General features: G+C 40.4%; 3 protein-coding genes across 14 annotated transcripts in view; 1 reads left to right on the top strand and 2 right to left on the bottom strand.

Moving 5' to 3' along the window:
- Positions 1 to 287: 287 nt before the first annotated feature.
- Positions 288 to 12,183, bottom strand: cdc14b (cell division cycle 14B). Of its 11 annotated transcripts, XM_085475750.1 has the most exons (17): positions 11,837 to 11,853; positions 10,850 to 10,971; positions 10,607 to 10,697; positions 9,976 to 10,051; positions 9,451 to 9,543; positions 9,250 to 9,326; positions 8,299 to 8,365; positions 8,064 to 8,214; positions 7,748 to 7,978; positions 7,506 to 7,644; positions 7,097 to 7,262; positions 6,922 to 7,019; positions 3,194 to 3,241; positions 2,976 to 3,101; positions 2,360 to 2,528; positions 1,379 to 1,444; positions 288 to 1,284 (listed from the first exon to the last, which is right to left on the bottom strand). In XM_085475750.1, the coding sequence occupies exons 2-16, from the start codon at positions 10,914 to 10,916 to the stop codon at positions 1,421 to 1,423; spliced, it is 1,623 nt and encodes a 540-aa protein (XP_085331876.1). In that variant the 5' UTR covers positions 10,917 to 10,971; positions 11,837 to 11,853; the 3' UTR covers positions 288 to 1,284; positions 1,379 to 1,420. The 11 variants fall into 11 exon arrangements, 8 of the variants coding, with proteins under 8 accessions (XP_085331876.1, XP_085331874.1, XP_085331879.1 ...); XM_085475748.1 differs by lacking the exon at positions 10,850 to 10,971 and having other exon boundaries at positions 11,837 to 12,179; XM_085475753.1 differs by lacking the exons at positions 2,976 to 3,101; positions 10,850 to 10,971 and having other exon boundaries at positions 11,837 to 12,180.
- Positions 12,184 to 12,341: 158 nt separating this feature from the next.
- Positions 12,342 to 15,981, bottom strand: prxl2c (peroxiredoxin like 2C). 2 transcript variants are annotated; one of them, XM_085475757.1, is made up of 6 exons: positions 15,687 to 15,981; positions 15,316 to 15,384; positions 15,096 to 15,149; positions 13,916 to 14,021; positions 13,692 to 13,826; positions 12,342 to 13,587 (listed from the first exon to the last, which is right to left on the bottom strand). In XM_085475757.1, the coding sequence occupies exons 1-6, from the start codon at positions 15,963 to 15,965 to the stop codon at positions 13,457 to 13,459; spliced, it is 774 nt and encodes a 257-aa protein (XP_085331883.1). In that variant the 5' UTR covers positions 15,966 to 15,981; the 3' UTR covers positions 12,342 to 13,456. The 2 variants fall into 2 exon arrangements, with proteins under 2 accessions (XP_085331883.1, XP_085331884.1); XM_085475758.1 differs by lacking the exon at positions 15,096 to 15,149.
- A 2,255-nt stretch (positions 15,982 to 18,236) lies between these two features.
- The window catches only part of fbxl17 (F-box and leucine-rich repeat protein 17), a 225,130-nt gene continuing 222,557 nt past the window's right edge, over positions 18,237 to 20,809 (top strand). The window contains exons 1-2 of the mRNA XM_085475747.1: positions 18,237 to 18,417; positions 20,161 to 20,657. Of these exons, the coding sequence (XP_085331873.1) occupies positions 20,181 to 20,657 (477 nt within the window). The 5' untranslated portion in view covers positions 18,237 to 18,417; positions 20,161 to 20,180. The remainder of the gene's footprint in view (positions 18,418 to 20,160; positions 20,658 to 20,809) is intronic.

Raw genomic sequence — 20,809 nt, 5'->3', positions numbered from 1 at the left:
TCTTGTCAGCTGGTTGACAGGTCTTCAAATAACTTTCGCATGGGACAGTATTGTGGAAGTAGAGCCAAAGAGTCAGGCATGAGACTGCTCTAAACACCCAGCCTTCTTTTTGTATAATGGAGGATATTCTTAATATGGTCTTACAGCTGAGAACAGCATCTCCACCTACCTGCTTCTCTTTCCAACTGTTAGCAAGGGGCACCCAGTCTGGGGGTTTAAAAAAGGATCTGGGAACAACCATAATAATTGTGCTTAAAACATGTAATGAAAGGACTAAGCCAGAGACATACTTGGGTATACATTTATTAAAAAGTATGATTCTGTGCTTCAAGCAAATGTCTTCCATGGATTATGAAGGTGAGTTAGACCAGGCCCCGTTAGGACCACCCACTCATTTATAGGATGATCTAACAGTACAAAATATTTACAAAATACAGAGTATATCAAATGTTGACATATTTACAGTTTAAGTACAGGAGCTGAAAAGCTTCACAAGTAAGAGACATCAGATATTCAATAGAGGTACAAATGCACATGTCGCCTTGTAATCGGAAGGTTGAGAGTTCGAGCCCCGGCTTGGACAGTCTCTGTCGTTGTGTCCTTGGGCAAGACACTTCACCCGTTGCCTACTGGTGGTGGTCAGAGGGCCCGGTGGCGCCAGTGTCCGGCAGCCTCGCCTCTGTCAGTGCGCCCCAGGGTGGCTGTGGCTACAATGTAGCTTGCCATCACCAGTGTGTGAATGGGTGGATGACTGAATGTGTAAAGCACTTTGGGGTCCTTAGGGACTAGAAAAGCGCTATACAAATACAGGCCATTTACCATTTTGTGATGGAATTACTGCCAATAGACTTAACTATGTCCATGGCAAACACACAATGCAAGGCCCAAGATCAGGGACTCGGGACAAATTAAAGGCCAATTCTATCAAATACTTCCCACCATGAACCCTTATCAGAATAAGTTCTGCACAGTGCTCATTTTGGAGGAAAACTCCTGGATCCACACATTCATACAATGATTCGATCTGATGCTGCTACTGCATGCTTCAGTTAAGTAGAAACAACCAGGCAATGATTAAAACTAGCAGTTCAGTTCATGATTCTATGTTTAAAAAGAGTCCTATGGATAAAATGGCTTGTAATCATAAAATTTTGAATGAAGTATTTGTGGTGTTTCTGTAACGTCTCTTCCCCCCACGTCAGCTGTATAGAAGGTAATGTATCAGATTTTCCAGATCCACAGGCTCACCGCAGTAGAGGAGCTCTAGGTTTGGGTATGGAGTGACTACAAAGAAGAAGGGGGAAAAATAGAGTTATTTAAGATTAAATCATTACAATACTAGAGTAAATGCAAGACAGAAAAGTGAAGCGGTAGATACCATAGCCTGGAAAACCTAATGGATTGCAAAGAGCTGCGAGCTTTACATCCTCTGGAGACGGTACGTCTGTTGCATATATGAAACGTAAAAGGAGGAAAAGAAGGGAGGTGAACATTAAAGATTGGCTCAAGAAAAGAATGCACACATGGCTACAGAGTGGTAACAACAGGCCAAAGGCAGAGTGAAGTGAGGCGCACAAAGTCTAGAGAAGCTATAGCCAGCCATACTCTCAAACAAACTGTTCTCAGAGAACATGCAGGGAAAATGTTTGAATGAAGCAGCAGGGGGATTGTGCCAAGTGGAATTTAATTTGGCATCCTGATAGTGGTACATATGCACCATCAGATTTACTACATGTTAGACCTGGACAATATCCAGTTATATATAAAGGTTAGTTCATCTGAGTAAAGAATCTGAGCTGGGTTGCACCTTCATCAAATTCATAAAACAATATTTATTAATAGTATTTAGTTTCTCTATGTAAACCTCATTAGCCTTCTGTCATGATGAAAAAAATGCAAATTTCTCTACACTGAAAGGATCTGCAGTACCATTTTGTTTTACTTAATGCTTAAATTAACTGAATAATTAAATTCAATGAAAGTATTCACCTGTTTATAATTAATCCATTCCTTCATTAAAAAAAATGCATTCAAATGCTTCCACTTTTACCTAAACTGTAAGATCTTAACTGTTGTTGGTGGAAACAGTCTTTTTTTTTTTAAGAAACATTTTTTGAATGAATCACAGGTTTTGTTTCAGTAGGCGATGCAGCCCAGCCTAGGAACATCATGTGATTATGGCACAACCCCTTTTTTTGAAAACTGAAGTGAAACGACGTGTATTCCAAGCCTCTGAAATTTTTGCTGAATTTGCACAGGCACTAAAGATCATATCTCTTTTTGCATATTGCAATTTTTGGCTCCTGTGCAAATGCAGTCCAAATCTCCACTTGGCTTGTGAAGATCTAAGGAAGCTTGCCTGTAGATGGACCTGTCCCATGCTTAAGCTGATGGGAGAGCCTAAGTTGGTTGTGACACTGGCTGTCTGTCTATGGCTGTCACATGGTTCACAACACATTGGGTCTTTGCCACCAGCCACGACATGCAAGTTGCCTAGGGACCTGACCAGTCTGGTGTTGCACAGGGAGCTGGTAGAGAAAAGGGAAGCTGTTAATGTACTCAGCAAGCACTCATGAGTGGCTATAGCCTCTCTATTTTTGGTTTTTTTTTTTCAGTTTCAATGGTACATAGAGGAATTAAAATACAAAGCATGTATTATTATTACAACAGTACAATTTCACATGTAATGACTGAAGTTAAAAATACAACCTACAGACTGCTTTAAACACGCATTATTTATAATGGCCAGCAGGGGGCAACTAGGTAAACACTTTCATATTGAATATACATGATGTCCTATCTGCAGATTATGGGTGATGTCAAATTGCAGCTGCAGCAATGTTTTCTGTCTAGTCTATGATCCAAACTGAAACATTGTTGACCTTTGTGGATAATTTTAACTGTATAACGTATGTAAAGTCTATCCGGGAAAGTCAGTTCGGGCAAATAAGTGTTATTTAAATTCTTCCACTGACCTTCCTCCTGTTCCATTGGCTGGAAGGGAGGTTCTGGTCCTTTTCCTGCTGTCTGACTGGTCAGATAGAGCCAATGGGCTAACACTTGTCTTACAGCTCTGAAAACTTGCCTGCAAGATGACTCCGCTGCAGAGGAGACATATTCATTAGTCTAAGCCCTGCTTTATGTCAGTATGTGTATGTAGGTGTGCATTTTGTGTGTACATTGTACACTTTACCTCAGGGACTGTGATGAGGATCTGGTGTGCATCTTATTCTCCTCTTGTCTGTGAAGACAAAGTAACATAGCAGTAAAAAATGTGAAACTTCATATGTATATGTAATGAACTACACTTCAGAGTGGATAGCAGGGGAAAGGTTTGCATGGTAATGAGAAAAAATGTTTTGTTTTTAATGTGACAGTTTTAGCCGTGTGAACAGAATATTATTGCATTCAGCAGCCAGGTAGGATTAGTAGAGCTAAGTTAAAGCGAGGAGGTGGCACTAAAACTTAAAGAGAGTCTTGATCTGTCTTAGTCATTTCCATCAACAGCTCTTAATTGTCTGCCAATTTAACAGTTGGGAATAAGTCAACACAATAACCAGCAAAGCATGATGTGTAAAGGTGACGGGGTGATGGGAATGTTTATGGTACAAATCATCATGTACAAAAAATGCTGACAAGGTCAAGGCAGTAGCCTTTGATGTTTTAGATTTTTAAAAACTGGCTCTGCTCATTAGCTTTGACTTTACAGTATTTGCAGAAAGAATATAGGAACAGTAAGATGATTTTGAACAAATTTCTGATTCGGGTTGGGAATTAAAAAGAGACTGGGGGCTCACTTACAGCATTCTCAGTTAGAGCTCCAGAAGGAGGGGCAGGGCAGGTTTTGGGGGGGCTGACGGGCAGTAGAACTCATTGAAATCCTAACCCGTCTATACAGAAATGCAGGATGGAAGAAGGGAAGCCATACACAATCCACCACAGGGCAAGGCTACACAGGGAGGAGAGCAGCATGGCTACCAGCCATCTGAAAGGAGGACAAATCCAACAACAAGAGCAAATGGAAAAAAAGGGGGGAAAAAGGAAGGAGAGACAAGAGACGTCTGGGCAGGACATAAAGCCTCTGATGTTGTGCTTTTCCACTGGGACTGGATTAGATGAATCACCTTTTGTAGAGCCTTTCATCCAACAGTGCCAAACAGCATATTTTTGTTCATCACTTGCTCTGTTGTATAAGCAGTCAGCCATAAAGAACCCAACTAATGTAGGAAGTTTAAAGTAGGTTAACTTACTTGAGGAAAAAAACAACAACTTTATTTTACTTAAGTTCTACATATTTATAATAAATATAGGAGTGAGTTTTTTTGTATCGCAAGCTCCTCAAAAGTACTTGAAAATAAAACACGATTCTAGGAAAAAAAAGAACCCCAGGCAGCATTTACAGACATTAAATAGATAACAGTATCCCTGGTACTGAAATTGTAGTGATTGATATAAGCCTGCCAATGAAGGAGATGGGCTCTGTTTAACAGAAACATCTAAAAATAGTCAGATCCTACAAGAATTAAGCACCCATTTCTAAACTCTGTCCCACACTTTTAATAGAAGCTAACAGAGATGGACTCCTGCAAGAGTAAACAAAGCTCAGATGGTATGCATACACTGATCCAGTCACAAGAGCAATGGAAAAACAACAGGCAACTGACAATGATCCCAGCCCAGCATTAAGTACATGTTAGACACAAACACAGAGGCATGTGCATGCGTGCATGTCCAAGGGTTTCATGCCTGTTGCCATGCGTGAAGAGGCAGAAAAGTGAAGAAGTTCTGACAGTCATCGTTCTAATCGTCCCTGGAGTTTAACATGCATATTGGTGTTGCATAATAAACCAAACAGTGGAGCCAGATGGTGATGCTCAGCTGGAAATGGAGCATTAGATGTGTAGCAATGCATTCCCTGCAGCAGCATATGGCCTGTAGTGCAAGCAAATCTCCCTTCAGCCTCAACTCTCTGTTTTTGTGCAACTACCTAGCCCATAGCCCCTAGCCCACAATGTTTTTCTAATGCTTTATGTGATAACGAGGATCTGGAGGATTTTACTATCCAAATAACAGAATTTAAAGACACTAATTAAACTCACAAAACACTCGAAATCATAGCTTAGTCCAGTACCAAAGAACTACTGCCAATTTACACCTAAACATTAATGAATCAGCTGGCAAATTCACTACTTTACCAAGCAATGAGGAATTACGTACTGCAGATGAGAACAAGGTCAAAGCTTCCCTGATTCAGACTTTATCTTGATGTGAGCCAAGTCAGTCGTGCAAGCAAAGCAATAAAACATTGAATTCAACTAATCCCGATCTTATTTAAAACCGTGATTGGTTGAATAATTGGTGCTGTTAACTTGAGAGCTTTTATTGTGACTCAGAGGATACCACAGATATGCCTTGATATCAAAGCAGAACAGCTCGGTGTGTCCATGAGGCAGATAATGAAAGGCGTGTAAATGTAATGCATCCACTAAGTGCATAACCTCTTCACACCAGTCATCAAAAGAAAAGAAAAGGAAGAGAGAGAAAAAAAAAAAAAGGACAACTTCAAATCTGTCACACCATTCGCTGGCTTACCAATATATATTTTTTTAAACAGGAAGAGGATGTCGGCTAGAAAGGAACTGACGTGCACTTACCTCCAACGTACAAAACCTCACATCCTCTCTCTGTTTTTCCTCTCCCCAACTCTTTCTCTGCCTCTCTCTGCTATCTTTTGAACGGCAGGCAACACATCGGCCACACCGTGCCCATGAGGCTGCAGCAGAACACTACCACCTGCCTGACATGGGACAACAAAAGCCAAAGCCATATGGGTACATTGGCAGAGGCCGGTCAACCATACTCTGCCATACTGACCAACCTTCCACAGCTTTGAATTATATGGACACAAATGATGTGGACTTGGGCAGAAAAACAACAATAGAGGAAATTTTAATAATCTTTTAATGACGTTGTTGTTCAGTAGAGGGTTAGGTTTTGCACTTTAGCACCCCCCACTGGCATAGAGCGGGAAGCTCACGTCATAGTTGTCCAAATACGGCTGATTGTTTCTTTTTTTCTTTCTTTCTTCTTTTTTCAAAGAATTAGAAAAGCTAATCAATATTTGTTGTCTCAGCTACAAAGTTTATCTATAGAAAAACTTTCTGTTGACTTGAATGAGTGACCTAGTTACACTGATTTCATGATAACCTAGTGACAGATAAGCTTTATATTGACTTGGCTTACATATGCTTTTGTCCAAACTGAACTTTTTTAAGCTTCTGACCAAAGAACACAGCTTACACACCATCAGCACTTTAGCAAAAGATTTTCATAGAGCTATCATCTTTAGCTTCCACATTGTTCATGCCTTTCTAAATTCAACCCACAAAACAGTTTTTCCTGGAAAAGTGTATATCAGATAACTAAAATCCAACCCTGCAAACAACTGTGTCACTTTGAGCCTAAGTATCTGGGCTACCACTTTCTCATCTTATTGTTTATCCTCACTGATTACACATGGTAATAGGATGACTTTATTATACTCTATCCATATGAGATGAAATTTGAAAAAAGAAACATGGTTATTAAAATAATGCAGATATTCCAAATGGTTTAAAGTACAGTATTAGGATGAAATTGTATGGCATGGTTAAATGAGGGCAGCCCTGCCAAATCCTCAAACCCGACTCCCAAAGCGGACTACCTGGAAGAAGTTACTGAGGAAGACAGAAAGCTTACCCAACGAAATGATAAATGTAACCAAAGAAATCCTACATGGTCACTTCCTGGTCATCTTTTTTATGCTTTGAAAAACACTACTGTATACATGTAATGATCCAAGGGACTGATTCGCTCATTTTACTGTACTACAGCACAATGGTGTGATGCATGATGAGGCTTGCAGGCTGCCTGGATACTTACGATAGTGAACCCGAAGATGATCTGGCCTGCCTCTTGCTCTTAAGAGCTCGTAATTTATCACCCTGTGTTAGGCCATTTCTCTCCTCTTCATCATTGTACTGCAAAAAAAAGAGAAAAACAATGAGCAGAATGAATTATTAGAATGAAAGACTTAAGACTTTAGTTTCAAACTCACCATTTCCATCTCTTCTTTCTTGGATCCTCTGTTCTTGTTGCTCCCATTGATGGTTATGTCATCCACTCCAGATAGGATCCTGGTTACAGCCATCTTACCATTCTCACGTTCATTCAGCATCTTCTCGCGGAAAACATCTCCTTCTGCCCACAGACTGTTCTGCTTCCTGATACACAAACCACACAATGATTTTCTTGCCAAACCAAAAATCACATGACTTTAAGATTTTTCATCATCTAATAATTTGTTGCCTGAAACAGTGTTGTTTCAAACCACAGCTATAAAACTTAAACTGTGGTTAATTTATCTAGTTTAATCTCAGATATGTATCAATACAAAATACTTTGAAAGTATTTAAAGATTTTTTAAAATGTGACATTTTGAAAGTCCTGCTCTAGTGAACACTTACTCTTCAACAAAGTTCTGCTGAGGTCCAATGATGGACCCTGGTCGGCAGATCCGTATCCAAGCGATGGCCTCTGCTGCAGTTAGGCGGTAATGTTTCATCATATAGCAGGCAATCAGAGTACCAGTCCTTCCTAGCCCAGCTAAAACAAAAGAAAAGTAGTGTGCATTGAAATTGTGCCGTAAACAGGAAACCGAGCAAGGTTTATGTAGCTACAAGTACGTCTTGCACCAAAAAAAACCTACCTTTACAGTGGACTGCAATGGCTCCTTCAGCGTTCTCACAGATGTTGAGAAACGTCCTAACAATAGAATCATTCGGTGTGCTTCCATCCACAAAGAAGAGGTCCTGATGTTCAAACCCAGAGTCTGTAAAACGTCGGGCATCATACATCTTCTTGTTGAGTCTGATGATGGTAGTGATGTTGTGCTTCCTGAAGTATGGGATGTAGGCCTCAGGAGCGTGCAAAGGGTACCCTAAAATAAGAAAGGAAAACATTCTTGTGAGTTCAGGATGTGTTAAAATGTGGTGAGACATAGTCCTGTAATGTACTTTAATTACCATTCTCTATTTTGCTTTTTGGATGCGGCCCACTGAATGCAAGGAACTTTCCTGGAATGATCCAGTTCAAGTCTCCATTTTCTGCTCTCTCATAGTGCTCATATTCTTCCACATCAAAGTTAGAGAAGTCGAGCCAGCCATAATGCAAAGCCTAGCGGAGCGTTGAATTGAAAGTCATTTTGTTAGGGTGTGTTAATACAACAAAGAAAAGGAATTCATTCTTTAAATGACATACTTTGTGCACACCACGAAGACAGTCTAGGATGTTCAGATTGTACATGCAGGTTCCAAATGAAGCATCTCTGTAAAATATAAAACATATTTAAGGTTCTGCACAACATACATGGGATTTCATATTCATTTAAACACTGAATATGATATCACTTCTTCTTATTCTGAACTCTTTCTCTCTTTCCCTCTCAAAAAGCATGTGTGACCCCTCCTCTTAAAGGTCCCTGTCATAATTCTGATGAGCCACAGTAGCATTGTGCTTTAATCTTGTGTTGTAGTTGGGGCTAAACAGTGCTCCAATATTTAATTTGCTGTGCAATTTCATTGAGGTATGTTAAAGTGGACCTATTATGATTTCAAATTTTCTGTTAAACACATGTTGTTACAATGGTGGATGCTTATATTAAACAATGTCTGCAGGAAACCTATGTGAATTTAAGCTTCTGACTGCTCTATAACCTTGGTTTCCAATATGTTTTACTTCTTTTTGGATAGTTATAATGATATGATAACATGCTTTTGAGGTAAGCCAATCAGAAGAAATTTAGCTCAAAGGCGGAGCTAAAATGAGCTAAATTTTTTTACAAGCTTGCACCAATGTCCGCTATTTATAACTAAGTGTTATTTTAATTTGTGAATGGTGCAGAGAAACTCTAGTAAAGTCCAGTAAGAGAAACCTGGAACTGGAAATTTAGCTTAATAGGTCCCCTTTAAGAAAAAACAATAACTAGAATAGAAATTAATCTATTATCATTTTCCTTTAATCAGTATAGTTTAACCCTCCCACCCAGCTCCTCTTATCACTTAACAGTCTCCTTGATTAATGAAGAGAGGCTGAAACCAGAAACTTATACTTTCAGTCAGAGACACTTGAAAATCAAATTAAAATGCGAATGGCAGTTAAAACTGTTATTATTAAATTAGTCTGAGTAAAAATTGTGTTGCAAACTGTTACCTGAATGGAATATATGATGAATTTCTTGACATCAGCAGACTGTAGGCCTCCTCTGGCAACATATTTAGATGCATTACCTATAAATACAAATGTGCAATCAGCAAATGCCATATGTATTACATGCTAATATAATTTCTGTTACATTAGGCACAGCACAAGTCCATAAGTTATTTGTAATACACATGTTTGCAAACAACTTACTGCATATGAGCCTATTAGATAGGCAGCATTGGCTTGCTTCTTCTGATCTCCACATGTATAAAATATGATCTTCTTCCTTGAGAGTGTAATGGACTGCACAAATACATTAACAACATGAAATTACAGGTGATTCTTTATTTATTTGAGTGACAAAAAAAAATGATTACCTGTATAACTGAAAAGTTATTCATTAGGTCTACCAAGGATCAACAAGCAAAGATATCTTAAATTGAAAAGGCTGGACAACCATCAATAAATCAATCATGCACAGGAGCTCAGCTGCCCCAGCCTGTGATCAGCATCTTTTCTAGCTCACATGCAAATACACGTAAACTGTCTCAGCACAAAGCAATAACGCAAACATGTTTGCACTATTAGGTACATAGATTAAACAATAAGACAGCTGACTGTATTACATAAAAGCCCAAACACTACTTTACTTTGTTTACCTACTGTAGGTATAAAAAGCTATTGATTGAACCCCCCTTACAGGAACTGCAAATTAAGAGCATCAGTTTACTTTACCTTGAGCTTCTTTGTCAGCTTGCAGCAGAAGCGATAAAACATGGCCAGGTTAAGGGGACCAAAGTCCGCATAGAAGCTAAGAGAGGGAGAGAGAGAAAGCAGAGAACAAAGAGTGTGTCAGTGGCTATTTATGCAGCCAGCTATCATCTCTAGGGAAGTTTCACTAGACAGAATCGGCTACCCAAGATTCACACTGTAAAAACACTGACAGAGTAAAGGCTATATTTAGAAACATCATGGGTCAATCAGAACAGGACAAAAAGCTGCAAGCACCAGGTCTTTTTGTAACACTAGCATAAACTTTAAAAGGTCAGTCCTGTCCTAGTGAGCCATCCTTTAAAAGCCCTGATGTTGCTAAAATAGCAAGTAGTGGAACCTCTTCCACTGGCTTTGAAGTTGAATATCTTTTGCAATGCACCATGACATTGCGTAACATCACAGTAAGGGGCAAGTTATGTACACATCTACTCACACAAACCCTACTGTTAAAGATCAGCATTTGATAACATGAGGTGTGCCTATTTTATGGCACTCAGACCAAAAGGAGAGAAAGGAAGAAAGAAAGAAAGAAAGGGGACACACACGATATGGAAACTAGTAATCCAAGTAAGTGGTGAGTATGACTACTCACTTCTCATATGCCAGTTCTTCATCGATGCAGAAACAGTGTCTTTCAGCTGTGCTCTTGATCTTTTGCTGAAGTATGGCAAAATACAGTTGATCTGGAGGAACACGACAGGGGAAGAGGGAGGGGACAACATTAAAATAAAGGCAGTTACTTGTTTTTTGTCATGTAAACACATGCATGCTGCTGATTATTAAAAAAACTCTCTTCGTCTAATACTTCTTAAAAGTATTTTTTCTCGCGACTTACCTTTGATGAACTCAATGCACACTGACGAAACATCGTCCGCGGTCATCTTGCAAACTGTTTTGAACATGACGTTTTTATACAGAAACACACGGGGTGACTTTCTTCACTGAGACTTTCGCATGCTAGGTAAAAAAAAATAAAAATAAAACGCGAATAGTTAAGTTTAAAGTGGCAAAATGTAAATTTAAAAGGGATAAGGAAGGTTTCTTTAGTCTTTTAAAGTGGAGAAAGTCACTTGCAGAAGAGGGAAGGACGGAGAGTTTCGTGTCTAAGTGCGTACTCTGCTAAAAATGAGCTCTGCGCGACCCCTCCCCTGAGGCGGTTCTCGGGACGCTATTGGCTGCAAGAGATGCAGAGGACTACGTGATTGGTAGACAAACGCGTACGTCAGGCTCTGCCCCGCCTAGTTCAGTTTAAAGTTCTTGATATTAGACACATGATAGGCCCTGGGATCGTTGCCCAAGCGGTTGCTAGGACGATCTCTTAGCCAGTCAGATTTGTGATTTCTACTTCGACGAACCTCCCCTCTTTCAGCTCACCGAGGATGTGGGAACCAGGAAACGCCATAAAGATATGAAAATAAAACATAAATGGAACTGACAGTGGGTTGACTGTGATATTTATGACATTGATACAGCAAACCACCTCTAAGTATGCACTCGCACCTCACACCGACTTCATAAAACAAAAAGGTGCAACTCTGCCGCAATTCCCTGCTCTGAAATTAAATACCCGAGTAAAACTGCTCATTGTTGGAGGTTTCATGTGCACGGAGCTAAGGTAAATCGAGGCAAAACCCGCTGTAATAACATTAAAGGGACAGACGGTGTCGCCATGAGAGGACAAAAGCAGGGAAAAAATCAAAGACGTTCACACACAATGGTCAGTGCACGACATTTTTGGGGGGGTTTCGCCTGTAGTGCGCGCTTTCGTGCATTTGCCAACTGTGCGCAAAGTTGACCGGGTGCATTCTGCAGACCCCCTTACCTGTTATCTCAATGTAAATATCAGAGTTTGGCTCCGCCTCTGAGCTGCTGTGAGCTGCACAGCGCTTTTTCCTCGACTCGGCTCGCCTCCTTTCGCTCTTGCGCTTCATTTTTTCTCCTCAGGGCTGCTGGACATTCCCGTGCAGCAGCGACAGACACCCCTGCGCTTCACAGTGCGGCGGCTTGTCCTCGTGTTGTCGACGCGCTAATATGTCATGTCTCGCCCCCGATGGTCTGCCTGTGTCTGCGTGCTTCCAGTTACCCGTTCCAACCTCTCTGGTGGTGACGTCTGTGAACAGGGGCAGGTTTCTGCTTTCTGAATCCCCTGCAAGTGACGTATCGGGATTAGATGTCCAATGCCCACCCTTCACCGTTCAGCTGCAGCAGCTGGTGCTGTACCAATAGATAACATATTGGAAATGTAGTCCTTGATGCCAGAGTTTTTCCTATTTGAATGCAACCGTGCTCTGGCCTTGCACTGTAGAGCATATATGGCAGCCAATAAATAACAAAAAAAATGTCTTTATTTACAATATAATAAACTTTGCAGATTGCAATGGGAATGTGACAAGGTAGTAAAATCAGTGCAACAGCTGCTATTCAGTCTTATCACTACAAAACAGGCACATAATTATACCACAAAACACACTGGAATATAAGGGTTTACTGCTGTTTCAGACCACAGACTGAAAACAGAGAAAATCCTCCTGCATCAAGAACAACCATCATCAGCTCTTGACATGTGATTGGAGACACTGGACAATGCCAGTAGTGCATTTTTTAATGAAACTGTACTATTTGCAAGGCCAGTGATTCTAACCTCTCCCAGGTTTTTGGTCATTTGGTCAGGTCAGTGTCTAGCCTTGAAATAAATAACATACTTGGGCATGCTGGGACTGAAATATTTGTTACGGATAAAACTCTTCTTGCTGCAATTTGTCTATCCTCAACAGTAATGTAACTTAACAGTAGACCACTGGGGGGGGGGGGGGGGGGGGGGGGGAATCAATGTAATGATGAATCCAAGTTAGAGATTTCTGTCTGTAACATAATGGTGTATTTAAGAAGACAAACAGAACATAAATATTCAGTTCTGGGAGGGTTGTCTATAGAGTTGGACAAAGAGAATGACAAATTAGACGTGTTGTCTTATTTGTCAAAGTTTTGCAAGAACTTCTTGAAAACTATATAAGACTACAAAAAAAGAGTGTTGGCTGACATTGACTTTTTCCTCCACAGTCATTGGACCTCAGCCCTGCTAAACATTTAAAGGGGACACTGCAAAGGCCAAGCATTCACTGATTTCTCAAGAAGATATTTGGAACACTTTCAGATCATGCCAGGAAAACATGCCTTATCGGTTTTTGCACAAACTTGCCGCATGCACTTTCAGTTTGAGTGATGTTATTAAAGCCAAGACAGTTGAGGGAAGAGGAGAGAGGTGTGTGTTAAGCTGATAAAGTCATTGTAATGTACTATTTGTCAATCAAGTTGAGTTCAAATGCACAACAGAAGCAACAGAAACTCATTTAGTCGTCTTAGAGTTTGAAGCTGATTGTATATACACTCCATGTGTGATTACAGCAGTGACGTGGGATGAAACTTTCAGGCAGGCACCTAACTAGATGTGAATGATTTTCGGCTTATCGCTGAAGTCAATCGTTTTCTGAGCTCCTGCAAGCTGAAGGAGCCAGTTGATGGGCATGTGGTCCAGGCGGTTCATGTCAAGATGGGAAAAATGGACTTTGGAGCCTGTAGAGAGGGAGAAAACAGTGAGTGTGAAGAAAAAAAATATAAGATATAATGCAGTGGCAACATTAACACATGACATTATATATAGAGAGAGACCAACTTACCAGGTCCTGCAATGATGGCTCCACCTTGTTGATGTAGGTCACCCTGAAAATCAAAGGCAGGACTAGTCATGGCTCTCCATATAGTCTTGATTTGGCCCATAAAAACGCCAGACTTCACATGGGGACTAGGCTGTGCTGAGTTCACAAACACAGATACAAAGACAAAGTTTCATTATCATCTCAAAATAAGCTTACTTATACACTCCAACAGTGTTTTTGCATACCAGAGTCTGTGAATGTCTCCTCTCTCTTCATCCCCAGCTTTTGGTAAATGCGCCTCTCTGGGTCCACATATATTTCATAAGGATACTCCGTGAGCAAGCAGAACGACTACATGACAGAACAAGAAGAAAGAGTACATTTGTCTGGAAAACTATAGTGCCTGCTGTGATATTTATATACACTCATCAGACACTGTAATAGGTACACCTTGCAAAAGTTAGACCTTAATTCTTTGTGGCATACATTCAACAGAGATTTTGGTTCATATTGAATTGATAGCATCACACAGTTGGTGCAGCTTTGATGGCTGCACATCCATCATGCCAAAGACGTTCTACTGGATTGCAGTAGTGGAAATTCTTATATAGTGAATAGTGAATTCTTTCTCTTGTTCCTTGAACTAGTTTTGATTATCTGAGCTTTTTGATGTGTAATCCTGCTGGAAATAGCCATCAGAAGATGCGAATACTGTAGTCAGAAAGGGATGGACGTGGTCAAGATCAATACTCGGGAAGGCTGCGGAGTTTAAAATCACACTCAATTGGTTCCAAGTGGCCCAAGGTGTACCAAGAAAATATGCCTTCCACCATTATACCACCAGCAGCCTGAACAGTTCAGAATCAATCCACACTTTCATTCTTTTTTTTTACTTCAGATCCTATCATCTGAATGTAGAAGTAGAATTGGAGACTCATGAGACCAGAATGCTTTTTTTCAAACCTCTATTGCCCGATTTTGTTGAGCCTGTGCAAACTGCAGCCTCAGTTTCCTGTACTTAGCTGACAGGAGTGGCTCTAGGTGTGGTCTTTTGCATATTTTGGTTGTAACAAGTGGTTATTTCAGTTACCCGTGCCTTCTTATCAGCTCGAAGCAGTCTGGACATTCTCCTCTTACTTTTCACACAGACAACTGGTGCTCACTGGATATTTCCCCCTTTTTTTTCTCGACCATTCTCTGTAAACCTTAGAGATGGCACTGTGGCAGAATTCCAATAGAGCGGCCACATGTCAAAACCAGACTCAATTAAATCACCTTTCTTCAAAACTTCAGCGAGTTGTTTTGACCATGTCTGCATGCATAAATGCACTGAGTTGCTGCCATGTGGTTGGCTGATCAGATATTTGCTTTAACAAGCAGCTGAACAAGTGTCCAGTGGGTGTATATATATAACAAAATAATTACCTTTATGTGATGATAAGCGGACTGACCTATCACGACCAGTCTAATTTCAGCATCCTGCAACAACACACATGGAATTTTGGATTTCTCATGATCAATTATTTATGTTAATACTCATCAGACCTCCTATTGCTACAACTGAGCACCTTTGCTGCCAGTGTTGCAGCTGTGCTCTTTGTTTTGACAGCCTCTAGTGCAATGGTCCTTACTAAACAGAACTTACCTCCAGTACTTCTCTGGGTATTTTTCCCAAATCATCAGCATACTCTTTACAGCTGTAGCACAAGAAATTCTGCAGGGACACATATTACATAACATGTTAAAAGTCTGTAGTGATGAGAGAGATCACTGCATTTAAAAATTCACATCTTGCGCCATAACATTTATCCCTCTGTCTTCACCTATGAAGAACGATCTCTTCATTCGTCCATTTCCAACACACCACAGGAAATTCTTGGAGCATCTGGCCAGCTACACTTAGGCTCACCTACTTTGAAGCCTATCAAGACCCAGTTAAAAACGCAACTTAAGGTAGGGTGCCTATGCGAACCCATAACTCATCAGCAAAGTTAAGCCAAATGAAGTTTTCCCTACCCGCACAAAAATTATGACCGATTTCCTGTCTTGGTATAGGGTCTTGAACGGAAGAGAAACTCCATGCCGGTCGTAAATTAAACAGTCTTCGACGTCTCTGAGATTAATATTCACAAAACAGGTCACATTTTCCTGGCTTCCTTTAGTTACTTGTCGAGTTATTGGTGAAACTACTTCAGCCATTTTTTTTTTCTCAGAGGATCCAGAATTCGCAGTGCTGCTATTTTGGGAGTTGCAATTCAGCCTGGAGGAGCTGGTGCCTGGAAAATTCACGCCCATATGCTCGCGCGCGCTCTCTCTCGCTCTCTCTCTCTCTCTCTCTCTCTCTCTCTCCAGGAGAACGAAGAGAGACGGTGAACACATATTCATTGGTTAAACATTGGTTAATATTATCTTAATCTCCGGATTTAGTTGTATAAATAAGGCAATACAAAACAGAAACTGACCGGTGCGTCAGTGCGCGCGCGCTCTGACTTCACAATAACAGTTAGGCAACATTTATTTATATATAGCCTATTTCAGCTCAGTGAACAACATTGCCATGGATATGAGGCCATTAAAAGCTATTGTTTACAGTGTAGTCGCTCAGATGCGAGAGCAGATACTCTAGCAGAAATTCCGCAAACACTTTTCAGAATAAACATGATGGGTCTTACAGTTGTGTTTCTATGGATTCCAGCCCATTATGGAATAATGGGGAATGAAATGGCAGACAGAGCGGCGAAGGAAGCCACAAGACATGGGACAGTTGACATGGCTGTTAGTTTTGGTCAAGCTGAAGTGAAGAGTATCATAAGGCAAGAAATGAGGAGTAGTTGGCAAAAGCAGTAGGAGGAGGAAAGGAGAGGACGATGGTTGTATACAATACAAAGGGGGGTAGGAGAAATGAGAACCACTGGAAGGAGCAGGAGAGAGGAGATGGTCATAGAGATTGAGATTTGGACATACTGGGTTAAATGCTACATTATTCTTGATTGGGAAACATAATACGGGGAAATGTGCCTTCTGTGGAGAAACAGAAACTATAGAGCATGTGATATTGCACTGTCTGAAATATCAGGTGGAGAGGAGACAATTAAACCAAAACCTCATTAATATGAATATGAAACTGGATCTGGTTGACCTATTGCAAAAGGATTCTGGAAGTAGGAGTTAACAGGCTTTATTTCGGTTTTTTAAAGCGGGAAGAGTGTTTGAAAGGCTTTGAGGTTTTTTGTTTGTTTGTTTGTTTGTTTGATTGTTTGTTTGTTTGTTTTGGGGGTGGGGGCGTCATTTCAGTCCACACTCCATACTAGTGGTGGCGGTAATGCACCAATCAGTTGTTTGCCAACCGCCAATAAAATTTAAGAATAAGAAGAACATTGCCATGGGAATTTACAATGAAATACAGTTTGAACTTTACATCCAGATTATTATATATCTCTCTGTGTATATTAAATATATACAGAGTAGACATACTGTACAGTTCGGTACTGTAGAAAATTACATGTGCTATGTATATTGTCGTTAACAGTCTCTCATCTTGTGTTATGTTTATAAATTATAATTTTATGCCCTGATTCTCTCTCCCCAAAGTGTTTTTTTTAGCTCCTCGCAAGACCAAGTTGGCTGCAATATACTGTAGTTACTGCAGAAAACCCAGTTAAGTTACATACAACTATACATTTTATCCTATTTGTGACTTTTAAGTTTTACATTTCATACTTTAGTCTAATACTGCTTGGTGGTCTAGACTTGAAGTGTTTAATGCATGAAACGTTTAAGATACAAACAATGAGTTCATTCTGATTAACTTTGATGTATTTTGGCAGTATGTGTATATTTTATGCTTGTTTTATGTTGGATTCATTATTTTAAATTCGCATAATATACAGCGTGTGTAGACACAATATCAACTATTATGTTCACGAATAAAATCTGATTATTTGTTGGGAGTGACCAGAATGGACAGGATTAGAAATTAGTGCACCAGAGGGACTGCTCATATCCAGTGCTTGATGATTTAGAGAGGCAAGGCTGAGGTGGTTTGGACATTTGAAGAGGAGCGGTAGTGGATATACTGGACAAAAGGTGCTAAATGTGTAGCTGTCAGGGAAGAGGAAGACCAGTAAATAAAGTAACTGCAAGAATAAAGGTGTTAAGAGTAGAAATTTATAAGGTAGGTAGTGTTTTCTGTAACAACCACTGTCAGTAGATTATTTTGGGGCGGTTGTCCAGTTTTCCTATGGTTAATAAATTAAAAGTTTGTTTTTAATTTAAATGATCTTGTGGCGATACCTCCACAATCTAAACACGATACAAAATGATTCCCATACTCCATTATAATTCCACATTTGTATGCATTAGATAGCTTAATATTTAGACCCTGTGTTTTCTAAGTCAGTTTTCAAAGCTTCATTTACCTATCGTTGAAAAAAATCAATCCAGTGTTTGGTTCTTCTCTATCCCCAAAATCCTGGGAACAGGATTTTCATTGATGGCGAATTACGAATCGCCCTCGTCGGCTTCCTTCTCGCTGCCCTCTCGGTGCGGAAGTGCTGTCCTCAAGAGCAGCAGCAGCAGAGGTACAACCAGAGCTGCTACTGTTTTGGAAGAGCAGAACGGCGATTTAGTGGCCGTTTTTCCTAAGCCCTTGTCTCTCCTTTCGGGGCTCGTCACCGTTCATCTTGACCGTGGAGCTTAGCAGTATTATGCGAGCGCAGTGCGGAGTGTGGGAGCACCGTGTGAAGTGGTGAGAGATGATTGCTTTTGGGGCTATAGCTAACTTAGCATCTGGGGATGGAGCAGGCTAGCCTGACAGAAAACTGCGAAGCAATCGCGTCTTTCTTTCCCTCAAAAACAGCGTTAAGTTCGTGTGAATGTTGAAGGCAAATCTGCGGCAATTCCAGGCAAACCGCAGGTGTCACGTTAAGTCTGCATTGGCTTTTCTACATGCTAAACAAATGACCACCTGTTCACTGTTTACATCTCTGTGTTTTGATTCAGCAGCCATCAACCGGTGCTGCACTGCTGCAGTTATCCGACGAGATTTTTCACGTCCTCAACAAATGTGGATCATTAAAAAACAAACAAAACAAAAACAACCCCAAACCCCCAAAACATTTTTCAAGTTATGCACAGCATCCACGCATGAATCTTTTCCATCGTAGGCAAGCACGGCTGCAAAGCTTGCTGCTCTTTGTTGTGTGCTGTGCTGAGATTTAGGTTTTACTCTTAAATTGTGAGTGTTTTTAACAAATAACATCAGTATTTCATTGCAGTACTGTGTTGTTGGGCTCTCCGGTGCTGAGTTTAATGACACATGTGGTTGCTGTCAGTCTTGTCCATGATTGACTGTCCTGATTGTTGTTGACATACAGGATCAGGCTCAGATTTTTCTTTTCTTTTTGTGTGGAAATCTGTGCCATTATTTACACGAGCCCACCACGATCACAAATACACCCTTCCAGATTAAGTTAATCTCACTCTCCACCCCGTGTGTGTGTGTCAGACAACTCTAGCGTTATCTTGTAAAGTTCCCATCTTTTCTTGAGCATTCTTTCACTGCAGCTATAAAAAACAGCCTTGAAAATATTGAAGGATGGCCATTAGATTTTCCTACTAAAGGTTCATGTTGACTCTTCCTTTAGGGAAAAGAGGAACATTAAAGCAGCTAATGACAGGCTTAATAAAGCACGAAAAAAAGCCTCATTAAAAAAGGAGATAATGATAATGATAGCTGTTAGTGATCCTGCAATTTTCCCGTATTATTTTATTTATGTGGGGCAAAACATTGTTAGCAAAAAGACATTTTCTCTTAATTGATGAAATACATCTTTACTCATAAAAATGTATTAAAGTATCAGACATATATATATATATATATATATATATATATATATAACAATGTTTTGAATAGTCATTTTAAGCAAAAGAAAGGATATCCTTTGTTCTCTTAATCATACAGGGGCTAAATAATTCACCTATGCTATGTTTATGTACTGACTACAATAAATTCGTAGTACTGAGGATGGAAACTATCAAATTCTTTTTTCATTGAATCGTTTTTTCTTCATTGCGTATTTTTTGATGCCAAGTCTTAACACTACAACTTTCATAGAATTTTCATATCATTACAAACTAGCATCTGTCGCTCTCACAACAGCCTTTTTCAGTACATCCATGAACCTCCTCTGAGGTCTTGCTCTTTTCCTCCTGCCTGGCAGCTACATATTTAACATCTTTTGTCCATTATATCCACTAACCCTGTGCTGCACATGTCCAAACCATCTCAGCCTTGCTTCTCCAACTTTGCCTCCAAACTGCTTGACTTGAGCTGACCTTCTGATATGCTGATTTGTAATCCTGTTCATTTTGGTCACTGCCAATGAAAATATGAGCGTCTTCCACTCTGTCACCTTTAGCTCGGCCTCCTGTTAGTGCTGAAACATATATATATATTTGACCAATCCTTTTTTTTTTTTTGTTGTTCCAGAGTTTCCTTGAATCATCTATATGGGCCATCTTTTTTCGAAAAATGGTTATCGCCTGAAGAAGAGGACACACAAATTGCATCACAGGAAGAAGAAGAAGAGGAACTGTTTTCTGCACGGGCCCTGCATGCTCTGCTTTATTGTCCACGGCAACAGCGGTGGTTTCGACGACGAGAGCGACCACTTTGAGGCCAACGGGTGTCGACACAACAGCATCACGGGAATCAGCGTCCCAGGTGTTGGCGGAGTCGGCATCGGAGCGTCAGCTGCCACGAAGCTTGCGGAGCGATACGCGACCCTCGCATCTCCGGAGGATTGCTCCAAGTTCTTGTTGTCACCGAGAGAACTTGCTATCTGGGAGGGCCAGGGGAGGAGCCTTTTGTCAGCTGTTCCTGCCAAACTAATTCCACCACCGGCCCTCTTCCGAACCGCTGGTGTGTCTGTGACTGTGCCCATACCTGTGCCTGTGCCTGGCTGCACCAGCGATTACACAGAGATGGTAGGCATCCGGTTCGGAGCATTAATTCCTAATTAATATAGGCTTTTAATAATTTTCAAATAACTGTATTGCATATTTATTTACATTTAACAGCATGAATTTCTTTCTGTAATTGTAACTAAATTTGCCTGAAAATCTGATTCCAAGTGACC

This window comes from Copadichromis virginalis, linkage group LG12 (genome assembly GCF_057382275.1).
Source record: "Copadichromis virginalis isolate Kocher_CV1m ecotype Utaka linkage group LG12, C_Virginalis_male_GT1.1, whole genome shotgun sequence".
In the NCBI taxonomy this organism is placed as follows: domain Eukaryota; kingdom Metazoa; phylum Chordata; class Actinopteri; order Cichliformes; family Cichlidae; genus Copadichromis; species Copadichromis virginalis.
This window is presented reverse-complemented; position numbering and strand designations above follow the sequence as displayed.